Source organism: Hippocampus bargibanti, linkage group LG06, assembly GCF_051943395.1.
Source record: "Hippocampus bargibanti isolate YZ-2025 linkage group LG06, ASM5194339v1, whole genome shotgun sequence".
In the NCBI taxonomy this organism is placed as follows: Eukaryota; Metazoa; Chordata; class Actinopteri; order Syngnathiformes; family Syngnathidae; genus Hippocampus; species Hippocampus bargibanti.
The window spans coordinates 7865059-7886029 of NC_142739.1; the positions used below are offsets into that span (position 1 = coordinate 7865059).

At 41.8% G+C, this 20971-nt stretch overlaps 1 protein-coding gene across 4 annotated transcripts; it reads left to right on the top strand.

Annotated features, from left to right (window-relative positions):
* The first annotated feature begins 1400 nt into the window (after nt 1-1400).
* Nucleotides 1401-20926, top strand: ica1 (islet cell autoantigen 1). 4 transcript variants are annotated; one of them, XM_088999752.1, is made up of 13 exons: nt 1401-1474; nt 3488-3524; nt 3611-3773; nt 4519-4591; nt 13428-13551; nt 13628-13826; nt 15127-15252; nt 15330-15413; nt 15484-15563; nt 15662-15708; nt 16527-16754; nt 16826-16894; nt 19284-20926. In XM_088999752.1, exons 2-13 carry the CDS (start codon nt 3508-3510, stop codon nt 19406-19408), a joined length of 1335 nt encoding a protein of 444 aa, XP_088855878.1. In that variant the 5' UTR covers nt 1401-1474; nt 3488-3507; the 3' UTR covers nt 19409-20926. The 4 variants fall into 4 exon arrangements, with proteins under 4 accessions (XP_088855878.1, XP_088855877.1, XP_088855879.1 ...); XM_088999751.1 differs by lacking the exon at nt 1401-1474 and adding an exon at nt 2489-2851; XM_088999753.1 differs by lacking the exon at nt 1401-1474 and adding an exon at nt 2489-2851 and having other exon boundaries at nt 16829-16894.
* The last annotated feature ends 45 nt before the right edge of the window (nt 20927-20971 follow it).

Genomic DNA, 20971 nt, shown 5'->3' on the forward strand with positions numbered 1-20971 from the left:
CTGCACGATGGCGGGATAGGAAAATAAACTAGGAGCCCACAAATGGGAGAGTAAAGCGAATTCCAGAGATGCGGTTTGGAGGCCGATGACAAGCAATTGAAGCAGAATCACTTGCTTTGTGTTCCAGTCCCACCTTTTGGAGTTGTGATGAACTGCATCTTGGAGGATGATTGGCCAGATGGACTTCAAAGTACAAAATTATACAAATCAAGTGGTGCCTTGAAATATGCGTGAGTCCAATCACAAGATGTGCAAGTCATCATAAAGTGGTTTGTTAGTTTTGACTTGTGAGCCCAAACTTTTCTAGCATTGACTTAGAGTTGTAGTCCGTGAATAAAAATAGCAGTTTGTGTTTTTAAAATAACCATATAGCCTCAACTACTTTCATGCTAACACATAATGGGAACACACCATAACTTTTCAACATTGGAGCTACTTTTGAAACGACCAGGTCAAAATTAAATTACATTTATTGAGACATATATTGAGGATTCTTGCAAATTGTATTGATGTATAACTGCATATGCTGGACAACACAACATAATTTATGTACATTTTTTGCCATTACCTGAGTTTACTCTGATAACTGGCAGATGTGACAAACGCACTTTGAAAATGTCATCGTGAAAAAAAGTCCGACTTCCATTCCGTATGAAAGTGATACTGTATTTTCGTCTTACTTGCTCCAGCTCTTCCACTCGTTTTTATACCCTATCTCACGTTTAAGAGGCAAAAACCGAGTGTAAAATTAGGATGTAACTAACGATGAGCTTGTTAACTTTGCAACGCTCAGGGGCGTTGTTTGAGTACGCACAGTGTACCCTAAGTGAGATGTCATCTAGTTGGTTGTCTGGCGTATCAATTAAGTAACGATCCCGCTGACGTTCTGTTCTGTTCTGTTTTTATTCAAAACTACTCTAATTTATTTGTATAGCGTCAGTTCATGACAATATCACATCACCTTGTCATGTGATCGACCAATAGTACCTTGCGATCGACGTATTGAGCACCACTGGCCTAACTAATAAATTCAACCTATATGCATCGGTGTCATTAAGATTGGGTTGTATTGCTCATGATGTAGCTTAGAATTTATCTTTGTGAGTTTACTTTAGAGTGGGCAGATTTTTTTTTTACTTGAATGCTGGTCCTTTAAATGCAAATAAACACTTGCCTATTTCAATAGACGCACCTGCACTCTGCTATTTATTTGATCTGATGACGACATTCAGTAAGTGCTGATCGGGCGCTTGCCGTCCAACCAGTTTTCCGACAGACAAAATTATATTTTGATGGAGATATTTTAGTTTGTTTGCGCGAGGCAAACACATGGTTCGAGCAGTCAATCAAAAAAAGAGAATGGGGATTGAGGGCGTTACCTCAAGTGACGTCACTGAGAGCAAAAAGGGAGGATGCAGTGTTGAAGATGAGGAGGAGGCAGATGATCGTGACAATTAAAAGAAAACGCCGCGAGGTGCGTATAATACTTGATTACACTTTATGTTATTCATATTTATGCATTAAATGGAAAATAACACGTGTGACCTGTAGTCCAAGCCTACGGTTTAAAGGGTGCGCAATTTTCCCTCGTGCTAAATATGCCGTTCATAAGACGCCATTTGGCTTTGGAGCAGTTTATGGCTACAGTCATTTCAAGAGGCATAATAACATCAAGTTATGCTTATGGTGTGTTACCATCTCCGTGCAGAGGCGCGTGCACCATCAATGTGGAGTCACGACGAGCGCGCTGCGGCATAATGCTCATTATCCGTCACCAATTTAATTTATTAAAATAATCCTCATTAGGGACGTAAAAAATCAAACACCCATGTTACTAAATGTCTATTAATTCCTATTACGTTTGTAAAGCATTTTTCGATGGTCCTCCGGGGTACCGAGGTGGCGTGATACGTCAAACTATAATGCATTTCCTCAATTAGAGTACAGTAGTTTATTTGGAGCTTGATAATGAACCCTCACAAATATAAAATAAGATATAAAATTAATATGAATTAAACGTAGAAAATAACTCAATTACTACTCAATTATTATTATTATTATTATTATTATTATTATTATTATTATTATTATCAAATTGTTATCATCAAATGGTGAGTATAGTTTTGCTTTTTTGAATGTTGCTGTGCCGATTACCATTTTGTGTTTACTGAGCGAGTTGCTTGTTCTGTAGCCACAAAGGGACATATGTCTTCTTGTGCCGGTCCCAAGCCCGGATAAATACAGAGGGTTGTGTCAGGAAGGGCATCCGACGTAAAAGCTTGGCCAAAACAAACATGCGGATCAAACCTCTCAAGATGGAGGACACTGATTTGCTGTGGCGACCCCTTGAAGGGAAAAGCCGAAAGGAAAAGAAAACTGGGACTGAAATTTAAACAGACGTTTTAAATATTTTATTGCAGTTTTGTGACGTTCCAAAACACAAGGGGGCGATACTGTGTTAATAAGTGAAAAATTGCCGCCGAAGAAGAACGCTGACTGGACTTCCTTACCGAGCTTTATGAGCACTTTTAAAATCTAAACAACAAAATTCACTTTAATCAATAGGTAGAGTTTAGGCAGCATGTTATTTGTATGCATTTTATTATTTTTTTCTTGTCATAAATTAGTGTTCACATGGTGACGACAATCTGTTGTTTTAAGTGTTTTTTAACATTGTTTCACTTCAGTCATCAACCGGTTTGGGGAGCGATAGTTTGTTTTTTAGTTGGAACAAACGTTTTTGCTTCATCTAGCATTGCGTGTCGATTTTCGATGTGATTGTTTTTGCGATGGTTTACCACGAAATTCCACTGGACCACTCACGTAACCGTTGGGATGACTGCAATTCCAAGTAGGTGCAAAATTATACAAAAAAAAAATGCAAAAAAAAAAGAATGTTGAGGGGAACGCGAACTCCGTGTATTTCAAACATTTCTTTGAAAAGATGAAACGTGTATATTGCATTAGTTGACCATATTTCAATTTTGGTCATTATGGCAGAAAGACACACATGCAAAAATTTAATTTTAGCATCTTTAGGGGGCTTCTCTAGCAATAATGACTGCATCACGTACTGCTATTGTTTAAGCTATTAAATCAGTTGTTGTCTAGTTTGTGGACAGTTGCCAAATCCTAATGGGAAATAAAATCACTGTCTCAAAAAATGCTTGTCGATAGCCTGAAATCACCAAGTGCTCTAAAATTTCAGTGTCAACAGCTTTGTTGACTGTGGACTTGATAAAACACAATGGACCCCCCACAAGCAAACGACATAGCTCACCAAACAATTACTAACTCTGCAAATTAATACTGGATTTAAAGTATCTTCACTTTTGTAGGTCTCCGTTTTTTCTGTGTTTGGCATTGACGATAGGGTTGACTTTTATAAGTCGTCTTTGAAGCATTGGTTTGCGTTTGAACTCTGAGTTAATAATTTCATATTTTTTGTCTTATGTGAACTGATTCAACTGATTCCTTCTCCCCACAGGTTATCCTAAAAAATAATAAATGGAGAGCATGAATTTGTGAGTACATCTAACTGTCAGCCTAGCATGTAACATGAACTTGTTAACTCATTCCTAACGTCATATGTGCATTTTCCCCCAAATAGCGACCCCATGGAACATGCACTCCTGGGCCAGGACTCACAATCGGTGGTGAGACGCTTCCAGCAACGCTACTGGAAAACCAAGCAGACGCTCATCAGGGTGAGCGGCAAGAAGGAGGATCAGCACGTGGTGGCCTCGGATGCCGACCTCGATGCCAAATTGGAGGTCGGCAACTCTCGTCCTGGATGACGCTAGCTTGGTTTTCCAAAACATATGTTGGCTTTATTTACGACTGAAAGTTGGCAAATATGGCAGATGGGTGGGAGTGAGTGTAATATAATACACCTCTAAATTAATGTAATTTATAATTGTGTAAAGGTGTTATGGTTTCAAATTGGGCTCTTAAGCAAGGGTTAAAGCTTCAAGATTGAGATTGAAATTAACAAATTCAAATTAAAGTTTTAATGCATTATTTTTTTAAAGGGAAGGTTTAAAAAAATTCTAAATTGGCTTTTATTTGCAATATATATATATATATATATATATATATATATATATATATATATATATATATATATATATATATATATATATATATATATATATATATATATATATATATATATTTCTATATTACATGCAAACAGGGTATATAGTAGTCCCGGTTATATCGATATTTTTTTGGACTCGTTATATCGATATTCAAGGGAGTCCGAAAAATATCGATATAACCGGGACTATCGATATATCCGACCCTGTTTGCATGTAATTTTCTCCGTGCGTGCATAGAAATAGTATCGATATAACCGGGACTTTACTGTATATATATATTAGCATTTCAAACCTCTATTAGAGTTTTAAGCCTTTATTCAGGTTTAGAAATGACCTTTAAAAAAAAAAAACGCTTGAAATTGTCTTGTGTAATCGAATGCTGACTTGCTTTCATCCTTGTGATTGTTCTGCTTGTCAGGTATTTCATTCCATACAGAGGACATGCATGGAGCTGCTGAAGGTGATCGAGCAGTATCAGAAAAGGATCTGCTGTACGTATCGCCACATCATCATTACTCGGATAGATGAAGATTGATAAGACATAAAAAAAAGAACAGGAGAAAAAAAGTTATACTGTAGTGCCTTGACATACGTCGTTTTGTGTAATGCTGTAATATATTATTTATTATCTAGACCTGCTTCATTGCTTCATGTCACAAAGAGGGTACAGAAAGTGCTGAAGAATGAATGACTCTCTGTGTCTTTGTGTTGTCATATTATTTGTTATTTAGTTGTTGTTTTTTTACTTTACTTCTGGCTCGTGTGGCTGCCGCTGCTCACCGCAGAAAAAAATATCCTGTGACTTTAAGGTGTCCTTGAGAAGTTTGAAAGGCGCTTATAAATGAAATGTATTATTTCGTCTGCGTAAGCTCTCAGTCGCACAGGAGTTGCAGGAGTTTCTGAAAAACTACAAGAAACAAGGCAACACAAAATTCCTACTTATTTCAAACCGATAAACACGTCAAACCTCTAAAGATGGCGACCCCTTGAAGGGAAAAGCCGAAAGGAAAAGAAGAAGAAGAAACACGTTGAGGCAAAAATTAGTGCATCCAAAAGATGGGCTGCCCAATTAAAAACAAAGTAATGTAGTTTATTCAATACACTGTAAAAATGAAAATTTTAAAGAGTAATACATTTGGGAGACTAAACAAATTCTAGTGGGCCCTAATCGGCAGTACATATGCACCTAAAAGCTAGCAACCACTCATTTGACGACAATGAGGTTAAACTCTTAGTGAAAGAAAATAGATTGTTTGAAAGGGGAGTAAAAGAAGCTGTTTTCATAAAACAGCAAAATCCTTCACTAAACCACCATGGTGGGGTGACGTTCAATTTGGATCGTTCGTACAACAGACTGCTTAGGCAACATAGGCTTAGTTATGCTGATGAGGTGATACCAGAGCAAATGGGGCAATCAGCCCAGTCGTAGACCTCCTACTCAGGCAGGACAATAGAAGTAATCAGTCAGGACAATAGAAGTAATCAGTGTAGCCGCAGGGAGTAGTCCTCTGCTCCCCCCAAGCTGAGAGCAGGGACCAATCATAGCAGAGTCTGGCAACGCCACATCTGGACAGTAGGGATATATATAGGGCTGAAACTACCAGCAAAAAAAATAGTTTGCTGACGAAGCCTCGTGGATAAGAAGCGAAACATCCAACACATTCCAAGAATTGCAGATGTTGGCTGAAGAAACCTTTTCATCGATGAAATGTATTCTCATCTCTCATCTCATCTCATTTTCCGTACCGGTTATTCCTCATTAGGGTCGCGGGGGTTGCTGGAGCCTATCTCAGCTGTCTTCGGGCACGAGGCGGGAGACACCCTGAATTGGTTGCCAGCCAATCGCAGGGCACACAAAGACATACAACAGTCACTCTCACACTCACACCTAGGGACAATTTGGAGTGGTCAATCTGCCTGCCATGCATGTTTTTGGAGTGTGGGAGGGAACCGGAGGACCCGGAGAAAACCCACGCGGGTCCGGGGAGAACATGCAAACTCCACACAGGGAGGCCGGACCGGGACGCGAACCGGCGACCTCTGCACTGTGAAGCCGGTGTGCTAACCACTCGACTACCGGGCCGCCTGAAATGTATTATTATTATTATTATTATTATTATTATTATTATTATTATTATTATTATTATTATTATTATTATTATTATTATTATTATAAAAAACACATTAAGGTTAGATTAGCTGATCCTTTATTTGTCTCACAGTGGAGAAATTTACATTTCATAGCACCAAAAACAAAATACAGGAGCTGCTGTAAAGGCAGCCATTCTCGCGGTGCTATCTTGAAGAACAAAAAAAAATCAGGAAGGTCACCATTCTTCATTTGAAATGAAACTGTGTACATAATGTACTTGTCAACCGGTCGTATTTTGCTGTATTCTGTACGATTTTTGCATACAAGAAAGTTTGTACAAATAAAAATTTTCCGTTTTTGTCATTAAATATTAGCAATAATGTTAATTATAACAAATATCGCTACTCGTGAAGCTACTAAAGCGAAGTCGACCACCGAGAAAACGAGTCAGTGCGAAAAGTCTGGTGAAGAAACAAATGTTCGGAGAAGACAAGCTTCGGTGAAGTGGAATTTTATTTTGAAATCAGTTAAATTAAACATTTTACCATGTTTTTTTTCGCCGTAATATCATTCATATTTTTTATAAACATTATACATCGTAAGAACACAAATTCAAATTCTTTTTTTTTTTGCTGTGGACTAATTCAATTTAGCAAAAAAGCCACAATGCTCTACAACAAAGGACATAGAGTGAAAGCTCAGCTTACAAACTTAATTGGTTCCCAGAAAGTGTGTGTAAAGCGAAAACATCTGCCAACATTTATTTCCCATAAGAAACCATTAAAAATGAGAGTAATCCGTTCCCAGGTCCCCATAAAACATAGTTTTCCACAAAATAAGCATTAAAACTACACAGAATATTCTTCTTATATGTATAATACGTGTTCTATTGTATTGTAATTAAAGAAATAACCTGTACTGTATAATAGTCATTTTATTTACCTTTTTTGATGGTTGTTGATGTAGTTGCCTCTTGATGATATCCGAGTGAAGTTGCTGTGCTTTCTCGGCGATAATACCCTCACTCATACTGTCCCCTGCTAGCTGCTTTTTGTTAATCCAAATAAACAGAAGTTTTTCAACCTCTTCTGTTGCCTGAGACCGCTGATTAGACAACACAGAAACACCCATAGCCACACGTAGCAATGGTCGATTTAGCATACTGGTACTGGGACGCTAAGTGACACAAACGCACACATCGTTCATGTTTTTTTTTCAATCTCCTTCTTCTGCTCGACCATAATTTTCTTTTGCGTCCTCTTCAGTTTAACACTAGCCTGTGGTGGGGTCTTTTTCGGTCCCATAAGAGCAAAAGTACTCCACTCGATAGCAAACGACGTCTGCACTCAAAGAAAGGTGTAGAAAGCTGTTAGACCGTCTGGTTTGGTGATCATCCGCCGAAAACTAGTTTGTATCCCAAGATTATATTCGTAAGCCAAAAAGTTCGTAAGATAAAGCGTTTGTAAGCCGAGGTATCACTGTACTTGATTATTGCTAGAAATATGTTGTAACTTGTTCAAAGTATTCATGTTTACATGTGAAATTTAGAGTGACCGATTCCTCACACAGCTTCCTCAACATTTGCCCTCAGTTCTTTCCCAGGAGGAAAATGAACTGGGTCGCTTCCTGCGCACTCAAGGCTCTCAGGACAAAAGCCGGGCGGGAAAGATCATGCAGGCCACTGGCAAAGCCCTCTGCTTCTCCTCACAGCAAAGGTCACCCTGCCCACCGCTACACTGCTGTGAATAATCACCATCGCTATCGTAAAAGTCACGGTAACGTCCCCTTCAGACCGGCGCTGAGGAAGCCCCTGTGCCGCCTGTACCAGGAAGTGGAGACGTTTCGCTTCCGGGCCATCTCGGACACATGGCTGACGGTCAAGCGCATGGAGCAGAGTCGGACCGAGTACAGAGGAGCCCTGCTGTGGATGAAGGACGTCTCCGTCGAGCTGGACCCGGACACCCGCAAGCAGATGGACAAGTTTCGTAAGGTTAGGCGACGATGGCCAGGAGGAGATTGATACTAGGCACAACAAAATGGAGCTTGGAGTCAGGGGTAGGGTTTCAAGTAGGGTTTGGGATTTCATGGAAATATAGTCAGAAGTTAGATTTGGGCTTCTCCTGATCATAAAAATGAAGTAGGTCTTCAAATAATTTTAATGAGTAAAACTAATTTTAATTAGCGCATCCAAAAGATAGGCTGCCAAATGAACAACAAAGTAATGTAGTTTATTCAATACATTGTAAAAATGAAAAGTGTAAAGAGCAATACATTGGGGAGACTAAACAAATTCTCAAAAAAAGACCATCAACATCGCAGGGATAATACAGTACATACAGTACATATGCACCTGAAAGCTAGCAACCACTCATTTGATGACAATGAGGTTAAAATCTTAGCGAAAGAACAGAGATGGTTTGAAAGGGGAGTAAAAGAAGCGATTTTCATAAAACAGCAAAATCCTTCACTAAACCGCCATGATGGGGTGAGGTTCAATTTTTATCGTTCGTACAACAGAATACTTAGGCATGATGAGGTGATACCAGAGCAAATAGGGCAATCAGGCCAGTCATCAGTCAGGACAATACAAGTAATCAGTCGAGCCGCAGGGAGTAGTCCTCTGCTCCCCCCAACCTGAGAGCAGGGACCAATCAGCAGATTCTGCCACCGCCACGTCTGGACAGTAGGGATATATATATAGGGCCGAAACTACCAGCAAGACTGGAGTATTTTGTCCTTTGGGTGTACCAAGATTTGACGGAGAGTTGTGTGTGGTTTGACCGGTGTGTTTATGTTGTGTTTCCTCAGTGCCCTTTGTATGCGTTCTGTGATTCCTCTTATGTACGGTAGTGTTACCATTGCTCTGTGTTCTTGTTTGTTTGTTTGCTTTTTCTTTCTTCCCTGTCTTGTGTTGTTTTTGTTTTTGACCTGCTCTGCCCCTTTAGTTATTGCCCACTGGGGATATTGGCATTTTTTCAGTGCGTGTTGTATATGTTTTTCCTCCTGTGTTTTGTCTTCCGGGTCCGTGATTATTGTGGTGCGTTCATGTAATGTTCTGACGACTGACAACTTATGAATGGTGGGGTGTTCAGATGTCCAAAGGAGATATTGGTCAGTATGTGTAGGTTTCCTGTGTACTTTTATTTTGATGTCCCCGTTGTCCGTGTGGTGTATGTTCAAGTCCAAGAAGGCGATGGAGTGGTTTGTTTCTTCTTCATGGGTGAACTTGATACTGCCTGTGGTGTCTATGGAGTTGAGGTGTTCAGTAAGCTGTTGCGTATGTCCTGTTTTGATTTTTTCCAAGATGTCGTCCACATACCGTTTCCATAGTGTTGGTTTGTATATTTCCGGGGCTGTTGAAAGTGCTTTCTGTTCCAGGTCCTCCATGAAGAATCCACACATGATGGCAGAGAGTGGGTCCCCCATGGCGAACCCTTCTTTTTGTCTGTATATGGTGTATTTGTATTGGAAATATGTGGATGTGGCTATGAATTGAAGTAGCTGGGTTATGTCTTGTGCTGTAAGATTTGTGCGTTTTTTGAGTGTCCTGTCTGTTTTGAGTCTGTCCTGTACTATCTGAATGGTGGCTTTGGTGGGTGTTTTTGTGAAAAGTGAGGTGACGTCATGTGATATGAACATTTCGTCTTTCTGTAATTTTATGGTGGCGAGTTCTGTGGCGAGTTGCTTTGAGTTCTCGCAGTGTTGGTCCGTGTGTCCCAGTAGCGGTTTTATTATTTCCGATAGTGCTTTGGAGAGGTTGTATGTGACTGATCCGATGCTGTCTACTATGGGGCGGAGGGGTGCATCGGGTTTATGTATTTTTGGCGTGCCGTAAATCCTGGGGATGATGTTTGCTGTAGGTACCAGGTGGTTGTACGACTCTTTGTTTATTTTATTTTCGTTTAATAGGGGTTTGAGTAGTGCTTTAAGTTTGTTTTTCTTTTCTTCTGTTGGGTCTTTCTTTAATATTTCATAGGCGTCTGTAAGTAAGGAATCTGCTTAACATTAGTTATCAAGTAGACAGGATGAATTTAGTACAACGAGCAAAAAAAATAGTTTGCTGACGAAGCCTCTTGGATAAGAAGCGAAACATCCAACACATTCAAAGAATTGCAGATGTTGGCTGAAGAAACCTTTTCATCTATGAAATGTATTCTCATCTCTCATCTCATCTCATCTCATTTTCCGTACCGGTTATTCCTCATTAGGGTCACGGGGGTTGCTGGAGCCTATCTCAGCTGTCTTCGGGCACGAGGCGGGAGACACCCTGAATTGGTTGCCAGCCAATCGCAGGGCACACAAAGACATACAACAGTCACTCTCACACTCACACCTAGGGACAATTTGGAGTGGTCAATCTGCCTGCCATGCATGTTTTTGGAGTGTGGGAGGGAACCGGAGGACCCGGAGAAAACCCACGCGGGTCCGGGGAGAACATGCAAACTCCACACAGGGAGGCCGGACCGGGACGCGAACCGGCGACCTCTGCACTGTGAAGCCGGTGTGCTAACCACTCGACTACCGGGCCGCCTGAAATGTATTATTATTATTATTATTATTATTATTATTATTATTATTATTATTATTATTATTATTATAAAACACATTAAGGTTAGATTAGCTGATCCTTTATTTGTCTCACAGTGGAGAAGTTTACATTTCATAGCACCAAAAACAAAATACAGGAGCTGCTGTAAAGGCAGCCATTCTCGCGGTGCTATCTTGAAGAACAAAAAAAAATCAGGAATGTCACCATTCTTCATTTGAAATGAAACTGTGTACATAATGTACTTGTCAACCGGTCGTATTTTGCTGTATTCTGTACGATTTTTGCATACAAGAAAGTTTGTACAAATAAAAATTTTCCGGTTTTGTCATTAAATATTAGCAATAATGTTAATTATAACAAATATCGCTACTCGTGAAGCTACTAAAGCGAAGTCGACCACCGAGAAAACGAGTCAGTGCGAAAAGTCTGGTGAAGAAACAAATGTTCGGAGAAGACAAGCTTCGGTGAAGTGGAATTTTATTTCGAAATCAGTTAAACATTTTACCATGTTTTTTTTCGCCGTAATAGCATTCATATTTTTTTATAAACATTATACATCGTAAGAACACAAATTCAAATTAGCAAAAAAGCCACAATGCTCTACAACAAAGGACATAGAGTGAAAGCTCAGCTTACAAACTTAATTGGTTCCCAGAAAGTGTGTGTAAAGCGAAAACATCTGCCAACATTTATTTCCCATAAGAAACCATTAAAAATGAGAGTAATCCGTTCCCAGGTCCCCATAAAACATAGTTTTCCACAAAATAAGCATTAAAACTACACAGAATATTCTTCTTATATGTATAATACGTGTTCTATTGTATTGTAATTAAAGAAATAAACTGTACTGTATAATAGTCATTTTATTTACCTTTTTTGATGGTCGTTGATGTAGTTGCCTCTTGATGATATCCGAGTGAAGTGTGGGACCCTCCCAGGAGATTCACGGGTCGTGGGTATTGAGCCAGGGAGACCCAATACCAACGGCGCATTCCGGGAGGGCATAACTAAAAATTGGCGGTGCTCGACGTGGTTCCCCGCGACCCGGAGTTTGAGCGGGGCCGTGAGGTGGGTGACTCGGGCTAACAGTCTGCCGTCCAGGTCGACCATCTCCTTTGGGGGGTGCTGTGCTTTCTCGGCGATAATACCCTCACTCATACTGTCCCCTGCTAGCTGCTTTTTGTTAATCCAAATAAACAGAAGTTTTTCAACCTCTTCTGTTGCCTGAGACCGCTGCTTAGACAACACAGAAACACCCTTAGCCACACGTAGCAATGGTCGATTTAGCATACTGGTACTGGGACGCTAAGTGACACACGGGTCGTGGGTGTGGAGATCGATCAGCTGGCAGCCCAACGAGTCCGCCAGCTGGGGGTCAATGATGCACCCGTCGGCCCCCCGAGTCCACTAGGGCCCGCACGGTTTGGGAGCTGGACGGGCCGATTAATTCGCTGTCCAGCTCCAACCGCGTAACGGGGGTCGTGGATTTCACCTCCAGAGGTCGCTGTGGTCGCCGTCTTGTCGGGGACTTGCGTGGACCTGAGGTCTTCGCCTGGGGGCCTTGGGTGCGACGAGCCCCGGGGGTAGTGTGGTCGTCCCCCCCCCCCCCTATGATCATGGGTTCGGGGGATTCCTCCAGGCGCCGCACACGCTCGCTGCCGGGTGTGGGAGATCTGGACCGGCTGCGTGGCTGTCTGGGCTGTCGGCCGCGCTGCTCCCTCTGTCGCTCCCGAAGGCGGTGATCCAGGCCGATGACTATGGCGACCAGGTCGTCGAAGGTGGTGCCCGCGTCGCGGGTAGCCAACTCGTCCTTGAGGTCGGTGTTCAATCCGTGACGAAACACCCCCCTCAACGCTCGGTCGCCGTAGCCGCTGCCAGCGGCCCGGATGCGGAAGTCGACGGAGTATTCCGCGGCTGAACGGGCCCCTTGGACGCAGTCCAGTAGTCTCCCCTCCGCTTCGGACTCCGTCACCGGATGATGGAAAACCCGGCGTAACTCGGCGACGAAGTCCGGGTACGAGGTGCGCAGCTCCGGTCGGGATTCTCGGATGGCCAGCACCCACGTCTCGGCTTCTCCCGTGAGCAGGCTGGTGATGAAGGCTACCTTCGCCTCATCGCTAACGCAGGCGTATGGATGTTGCTCAAACACGAGCGTGCACTGCATTAAAAACTGAGCGCAGCGCCCGGTTTCGCCTGCGTAGTGGGAGGGAAGAGGAAATTGAGGAGCGTGCCTACTCACGGGCGAGGAAGACTTGGCCGTGAGAGCGGAAATGCGTGCCTCAGCCGCCTCGAAGCGTTGAGCCAGCCTGGTGGTAATTTGGCTGATTTCCTCGATGGCTCGGGCCAGTTGGCTCGAACACTCCGCTTGCTCGGTGGGGGCAATAGTTGAGGTCCCATAAGAGGTCAAAGTAGTACTCCACTCGATAGCAAACGACGTCTGCACTCAAAGGGGTGTAGAAAGCTGTTAGACCGTCTGGTTTGGTGATCATCCGCCGAAAACTAGTTTGTATCCCAAGATTATATTCGTAAGCCAAAAAGTTCGTAAGATAAAGCGTTTGTAAGCCGAGGTATCACTGTACTTGATTATTGCTAGAAATATGTTGTAACTTGTTCAAAGTATTCATGTTTACATGTGAAATTTAGAGTGACCGATTCCTCACACAGCTTCCTCAACATTTGCCCTCAGTTCTTTCCCAGGAGGAAAATGAACTGGGTCGCTTCCTGCGCTCTCAAGGCTCTCAGGACAAAAGCCGGGCGGGAAAGATCATGCAGGCCACTGGCAAAGCCCTCTGCTTCTCCTCACAGCAAAGGTCACCCTGCCCACCGCTACACTGCTGTGAATAATCACCATCGCTATCGTAAAAGTCACGGTAACGTCCCCTTCAGACCGGCGCTGAGGAAGCCCCTGTGCCGCCTGTACCAGGAAGTGGAGACGTTTCGCTTCCGGGCCATCTCGGACACATGGCTGACGGTCAAGCGCATGGAGCAGAGTCGGACCGAGTACAGAGGAGCCCTGCTGTGGATGAAGGACGTCTCCGTCGAGCTGGACCCGGACACCCGCAAGCAGATGGACAAGTTTCGTAAGGTTAGGCGACGATGGCCAGGAGGAGATTGATACTAGGCACAACAAAATGGAGCTTGGAGTCAGGGGTAGGGTTTCAAGTAGGGTTTGGGATTTCATGGAAATATAGTCAGAAGTTAGATTTGGGCTTCTCCTGATCATAAAAATGAAGTAGGTCTTCAAATAATTTTAATGAGTAAAACTAATTTTGATTAGCGCATCCAAAAGATAGGCTGCCAAATGAACAACAAAGTAATGTAGTTTATTCAATACATTGTAAAAATGAAAAGTGTAAAGAGCAATACATTGGGGAGACTATGTCACGTCACTCGAGGCTCGAGGGCTGGGCTCGAGTGACGAAAGGACAGCGGGGAGTGTGGATCCAAAATACACGGCGAGACAGATACTCGGATACAAAAGTCTTTACTGAGGCACGCATGAAAAAATAACAAACAGGGAAGAGTGGAGGAAGATAACTAAATGACAGCAGACCTGGCAACACGGAAGTGGAAACGGCAATGTCCAAAAATACTCCGACGGAGACGTAGTGAGCGACAGACAGATATAGGCAGAAGGCACAATCAGTGAATGACAATCAGCTGTGGGAACCCAGGTGAATGATGATTGGAGGGGCCGTCTCCCAAGATTGGCGGAGGAGGTGACAGGAGGGGCGGGGCGCGCCCCGGATGGCAACGAGATGTGACAAGTTCGCTGAAGAAGCATTTTGGATAAGAAGTGAAACGTACGACACCTTCAAAGAAATACAGATGACGGCTGAAGAAACCTTTTCATCGATGAATTATATTCTATATATATATTAGATTAGATTGCATTCGATTCGATTGCATTACATTACATTACATTAGATTATATTTAATTAAATTATATCAGATTATATTATATTGCATTGGATTAGGTTATTTTACATTGTATTAGATTAGATTAGAGAGTGGCTGCCTTTCCAGCAGCTCTTGTATTTTTTTATACTTTCATTCCTTTCATAATTTTGCTGCTGTGAAATGTTAATTTCTCCACTGCGAGACTAATAAAGGCAAATCCAATCCAAATCCAATGACATTACATTAGATTATATTGGATTGGATTGCATTCGATTACATTAGATTAGATTGGATTATATTGAGTTAGATTATATTAGATTGATTGCATAAAATTATATTATATTGCATTAGATTAGATTGGATTACACTGAATTAGATTTTTATTACATTAGATTATATTAGTTTAGGTTGGATTGCATTAGATTAGATTGAATTAGTGTACCAAATTAGATGAGATCAATTTGGGTGCTCGTGTGCGTGGTCAGGTTCAGGCGGAGGTCCGCTGCACCAAGCAAAGCTTTGACCATCTGAAGATGGACGTATGCCAGAAGGTGGACCTGCTTGGAGCCAGTCGCTGCAACCTGCTGTCCCACGTGCTGGCCACCTACCAGGTAAAACTCTCGGCGGCATCCCAGTGACAGGCCCTTCATGCTTTTGAATGCCCCCTCCACCCCTTCCCCCTCCCCAGACCACTCTACTGCATTTCTGGGAGAAGACATCTCACACTATGGCCGCCATTCACGAGAACTTCAAGGGCTGCCTGCGCTATGAGGTCTGATCCAAGTCGCGCCAATCTCACCATTTCATATTATTGCACATCCAAACTTCAAACGTGACGGCAGGGGACATCAAGGGAGAAGAAGAAGAGGAGGAAGAAAAGTCCAACAGAGAAAAAAGATGACCACGAGACCACCCCGGAAGAGTACGTTCCGATAAAATAAGAATAGGACTTAATTTCTCATCCATGTATTTATTCTATAACTTATTATAATAAGTTTTTGTGTGTATTTGTTTTTGTAGACTGGTATCGCTGGCAAATGGCATCAGTCGCGAGACAACAAGAGAAGGTAAGAAATGTACTCAAAATGATAAGTAGATAAATAAATATAATTTAGGAAAAATGGCAATATATTAAATAAATACAAATACATTAATAAGTAATAAATAAATAAATAAATACATACAATGTAGAAAAAAAGTTCAAACAAACTCAGCAAATTGGGATTGTAAATATTGGGTTGCATTAGCCTTTATTAGTCTCACAGTGGAGAAATTTACATTTCACAGCAGCAAAGTGACGAAAGAAAGAAGTAGAAAGACAAATACAGGAGCTGCTGTAAAGGCAGCCACTCTGGCGGCGCCATCTTGAAGTCAAAAATACAAAATAACAAATAATGTGACACAACACAAAGACATTCAATTTTAAGCACTTTCAGCACCCTCTTTGTTGTATGAAGCGGTTCTAGATGAAAGAAGAGAGGATCAAAGCGTCCTTTTTACCAGTGGATTAGGGACGCCATGGTGAAACGTGCACATCCGCTACGGGCTAAATGTTGAAAGCAACCACGAAGCTCGAGCATTGACGAAAAAGGATTGTCTCACATCTCCTGTCCAACGTAAATCCACTTCAATTCCAAGCCGCGACAGCTCCACATACGCATCAGGCTATATGTGGGATTTTTTCTCTCAGTGGTTAAAGTTGCCAAATATTGTCATTTTCTTCAGACAAAAAAAAAAGAAAAAAAAATCAGCCGGACCCTAGTTTATGTTACCATATGTCATTTCCTGTTCTTATTTCTTAATAGTACCACAACGGTGACGGGTGTACGACTCTCTTCCTCTTTCTGCATGTAATGCATGTTCCTTTTGTTTTTGGACCTTCAAGGAGAACCGTGCGAATCATTGTCGGAGCTTCCGGAGGAGGACAAGGACACTTCGACTCTGCTGGAGGAGATCCTGGGAGGCTTGTCGCTTCACGAGCCAGCCCCCTTGTGCCGACAGTGGAGTCCGGTGTTCGGCAATCCCCTCGGAGATGAGAACGCCGCAGGGGCAGACCCCCACTCGCCTTTTCTACCTTCTCAGCTTCTGGACCACAATTTGAAGACGCTGCTGGGTAAGTACGAGGGAGTCGGCAAAGCATTTAACTGGAAGGAAATAAATGTCACCATTGTTTGACTGTTTTAGAAGATGAGAGCACTTGGCAACCTGTCGCCGCGGCAACAGAGCAACCCCAAGGAGCTGTTGGACTGAAAGGTAACATGAAGATTTAGGATTCAAAGGTGGATTTTAACTATTTGTGGGCTTCCCCCCTGCATGGGTTTATGCTGTTTTTAACAGATTTCATCCCTCCCAGAAATATGATTCAGGACTTAACTCATTAACTGCGATTTCCAGAATTGAAAATAATAATAATAATTATACATTGCATTTTAAGCGCCTTTCAAAGCTCTCAAGGACACTTTGGAGACTTTACAGTCATTGACAAGCATAGGTACGATAATAAATAAAATTCAATCACAAATAGAATGCAATAAATAAAATACAATTATAAATAGAAACAAGAGAGAGAGCTACACGGAAAATGCAATTTTCAAAAGGTGGGTTTTGAGATGGGACTTGAAGGTGGGAAGAGAATCAATGTTACGAATGTTGGGAGGAAGTGAATTCCAAAGTTTGGGGGCAGAGCAGCTGAAAGCTCTGTCCCCCATTGTGCTGAGACTGGCAGGGGGGGGGGCACATAGAGGCGGAGGGAGGAAGAGGATCTGAGGGAACGAGAAGGAATAGAAATTGGAAGAAGGTCAGATAAAGAAGAATCTTAAAGTTGATTCTATATTTGACCCGGAGGCAGTGGAGCTCTTGGAGGACGGGGGTGATGTGGTGAAAGGATCAGGTTCTTGTTATGATCCGGGCTGAAGAATTCTGGACCAGTTGAAGTTTGCGCAGAAGTTTCCAAGAGACACCAAAGAGAACTGAATTGCAAGTCAATCCGGGAGGTGACAAGACTATGAACAAGGATAGCAGTGGTGTGAGGAGTGAGAGACGGGCGCAGGTCGGGTTAAGTTATTTACATGGGAGTGGAAAGATAGTGTGCTGTCAAGAATGACTCCTAGTCTTTTCACCTGATGGAAGGGAGAAACGGTCGAATTGGCAATAGTGAGAGAGAAACTGTTAGCTTTGCTCAAGGTGGATTTGGTACCAACGAGGAGAATTTCAGTTTTTTCGCTGTTAAGTTTGAGGAAGTTAGGGGTAAACCAGGATTTAATTTCAGAGAGGCAGAGTGAAAGGGAGGCAGTGGAAGAGAAGGTGGAAGAGAGGCGACGGGTTTGCTGGAAAGATAGAACTAGGTGTCATCCGCAAAGCAATGAAATTGTATACCAAATTTGCGGAGAATATTGCCAAGGGGAAGAAGGTAGGTGGTAAAGAGGAGCGGTCCCAGGACAGAGCCTGGGGGCACACCAGAAGATACAGGAGAGGACTGTGAAGTGAAGGCGTTAATTTGGGTGAACTGAGAGCGGTCAGAGAGATAAGAGTGAAAAGCATGACAATGGTTTCTTGTCAAGCCGTTTTGTAACTTGAAAATTTCATAAGAAGACATCTTTGTAAGTAGAGGTACCACGGTACTTGGATCCAAGAATACTTTTTTGGGTTGTTTTGCTAAAAAATGACCCAGAAATTTTGATCCAATTTCCCAAAGTTGAATTATTTGGGAATTGAAGTGTTACGTGGAGCGCCATTCCCAAATGTGTTCGGGTTTTGTTTTTTCTTGCTGATAAAGCGCTGGTCAGACCTCTGGCAATGTTTTTTTTCCTTCCACAAGGGGGCAGCATTTTCCTTTTTTCCATGTTAGCACTTTGTTACAGCTTCAGATGTTGTTAAAGTGCTACATTATATAAATCAGTGTTGTATAGTATTTTGTACAGCCGCCCCCATTTCAAGCGCAGATAACTCCAGACCCATATAACTTAACTGGGTTTTTTTTCGAATGTAGGAAGAGAGTCGAAGGTTTCTTACACTGAATCGGATATTTATGTAGTCCTAAAACTCAATATTCTGTAGGTCCTGCAATTTGAGTGAAAATGACAAAAACCCTGGCACTGGAGTGGACACATTTTTTGCACATCGTCTGACAGTGAATGAGTTAACATAGAATGTAATCTGCCATAACTGGGCTAAACAAAATTATCAAATTTGTCATAGTGTGAGTTTATTAAAACCAAAAAATCCTGCAAATCTAACCTTTCTTTTCAGTAAAATCCAACTTTGTTACTTGAAAAATGTCGACTTTATTTTCTTTTAAAAACTCCCCCAAATTTTCACATTTCTTTCAAACATGACTGGACTCTTTCCCTAAACATTAACATGTTATTCTCTGCAACAAAAAAAAAAAAAATCTCCAAAATCCGAACATTTTTTTTCCTCATAAATTAACTGCTTTATCGTGGAGGGGGAAAAATCCCACTTTTCATTTCCAAAACCTCCTGAATGACAAAAATAAAATAAAATACAAAGATTGACTCAAAATTCTAACTTTCTTTCTGAAAATTCAACGTACATTTTGTTTTGCTAATCTCGCTATGTTAATCTATAAAAAAAATGAATTTGGATTTGCCACTCCCTTGCCTCCCCCCACTCTTTGTTGCAGCCAGCTGTTCCGGTCCATCCAAGGACACCTTAGCATTGTTCAACCTGTTTGCAGACTTGGACCCCCTGACCAACCCGGATGCGGTCGGCAATCGCCACGCTGACCAACAGCTTCACAATGCTTAGTTAGCGACACGCCATCTGCATGAGCCTGCGAGCTTCCGACCAAGTAAACATTCAAGCGATTTCATCTGCACTTCCTCTTTGTGGTGAGAAATGCAAACACAATGCGATCCAAATTAGCTTCAGGCTGGATCTTAACGCGCACATTATTTTAGCTAAGCCAAAGACGACGATGCACTCTAATGTCAACCGCGGCGTGTTGGAAATAAAACATATCAGAACAATACATCATTGCCTCAGATTATTTTCCAAGAAAAAATCTTAGCGAGAGAAAATGGATGGTTTGAAAGGGGAGTAAAATAAGATATTTTATAAAACAGCAAAACCCTTCATTGATTCGCCATGGTGGTGTGAGGTTTAATTTGGATCGTGCTTACAACAGACTTCTTAGATTGTTACCACATATGCTTAGTCATGCTGATGAGGTGATACCAGAGAGAATGGGGCAATCGGGCCAGTCATAGACCATCATCAGTCAAGACAATAGAAGTAATCAGTGTAGCCTCGGGGAATAGTCCTCTGCTCCCCCCAACCCTAGAGCAGGGACGTATCATAGCAGAGGTCTCGCACCACCACTTCTAGACAGTAGAGAAATATAGCCAGAGCTACCAGCAATATTTTTGTTCGCTGACGAAGCCTCTTGGATGAGCACGTCGCAAACGTCCTACACCTTCAAAGAAGTACAGATGACGGCTGAAGAAACCTTTTCATTGATAGTTGCCAGTCACATTTTTCGACTTTAGTTTTATTCTAAGCAAAAAAAAGGTTTAAAAAAAGTGTATGTGTCATGTCTTTGACAAATTTTTCCTATTTACGCCTTTGAACTGTTGCTGGAGTTTTTATTTTGTAATTAGAAACAAGAATTATCACACGTGTGCAAGCACGCACACGAACACACCTGGATACCATCAGTCCTTATCCCAATTTTTTTTGCGCTGTGCTTTGGTCCATTTCACACATTGGTCACTAAAGGGGTGGAAGCTGGGATCAGTTGGTACCCATGATGTAGCATGTATGTCAACATCTTTCACGTATGCCCAAAGAAGATTCAGAGTTGCTTGAAAATAAAAGACAGCAAGAACGCAAAAAGTTTTTGGTCTCTCGCATTCAGAAGGAAAAAAATAGGTAACAAATGTCTTGAAAAAACTACAAGCTAGATTACTCGTCATCTCATTAGAACAAGAGCAGCAGTGTTGTTGTTTACAAAGAAGTTTATTGGCCATTAAAAGGCTTTGTCTGAAATATTTGTTGCCATAGAAACCAACAGTTCAAGTTTCATGAGCATCAAAAAAAAGCAAGAAGGCTCACAAGGGACATGTCCACACAAAGGTTCATACATTTTTTGACAGCTTTTGTATTGATTAACTGAGGTGGCCCTTTACAGAATAACAGTGCAATCGTCATCTTTCCAGAAAATTCTTTTTCCAACAAACAAAAAAAAAAATGGATAAGGACCTTAATTTTTCAACATTCCTGACCACTGAAAAAGAAAATAATAAATTTACAAAATAGTTTTTTTTTTAAGAAAAACTTTTAGGAGATTGGTTTGAGGAGAAATACATTTGT

Coding starts and splice junctions, on each gene's coding strand:
- ica1 (XM_088999752.1), top strand. Junction 3,774..4,518: donor ACCTCGATGCCAAATTGGAG/GTCGGCAACTCT, acceptor TCTGCTTGTCAG/GTATTTCATTCCATACAGAG. Junction 15,564..15,661: donor CACGAGACCACCCCGGAAGA/GTACGTTCCGAT, acceptor TTGTTTTTGTAG/ACTGGTATCGCTGGCAAATG.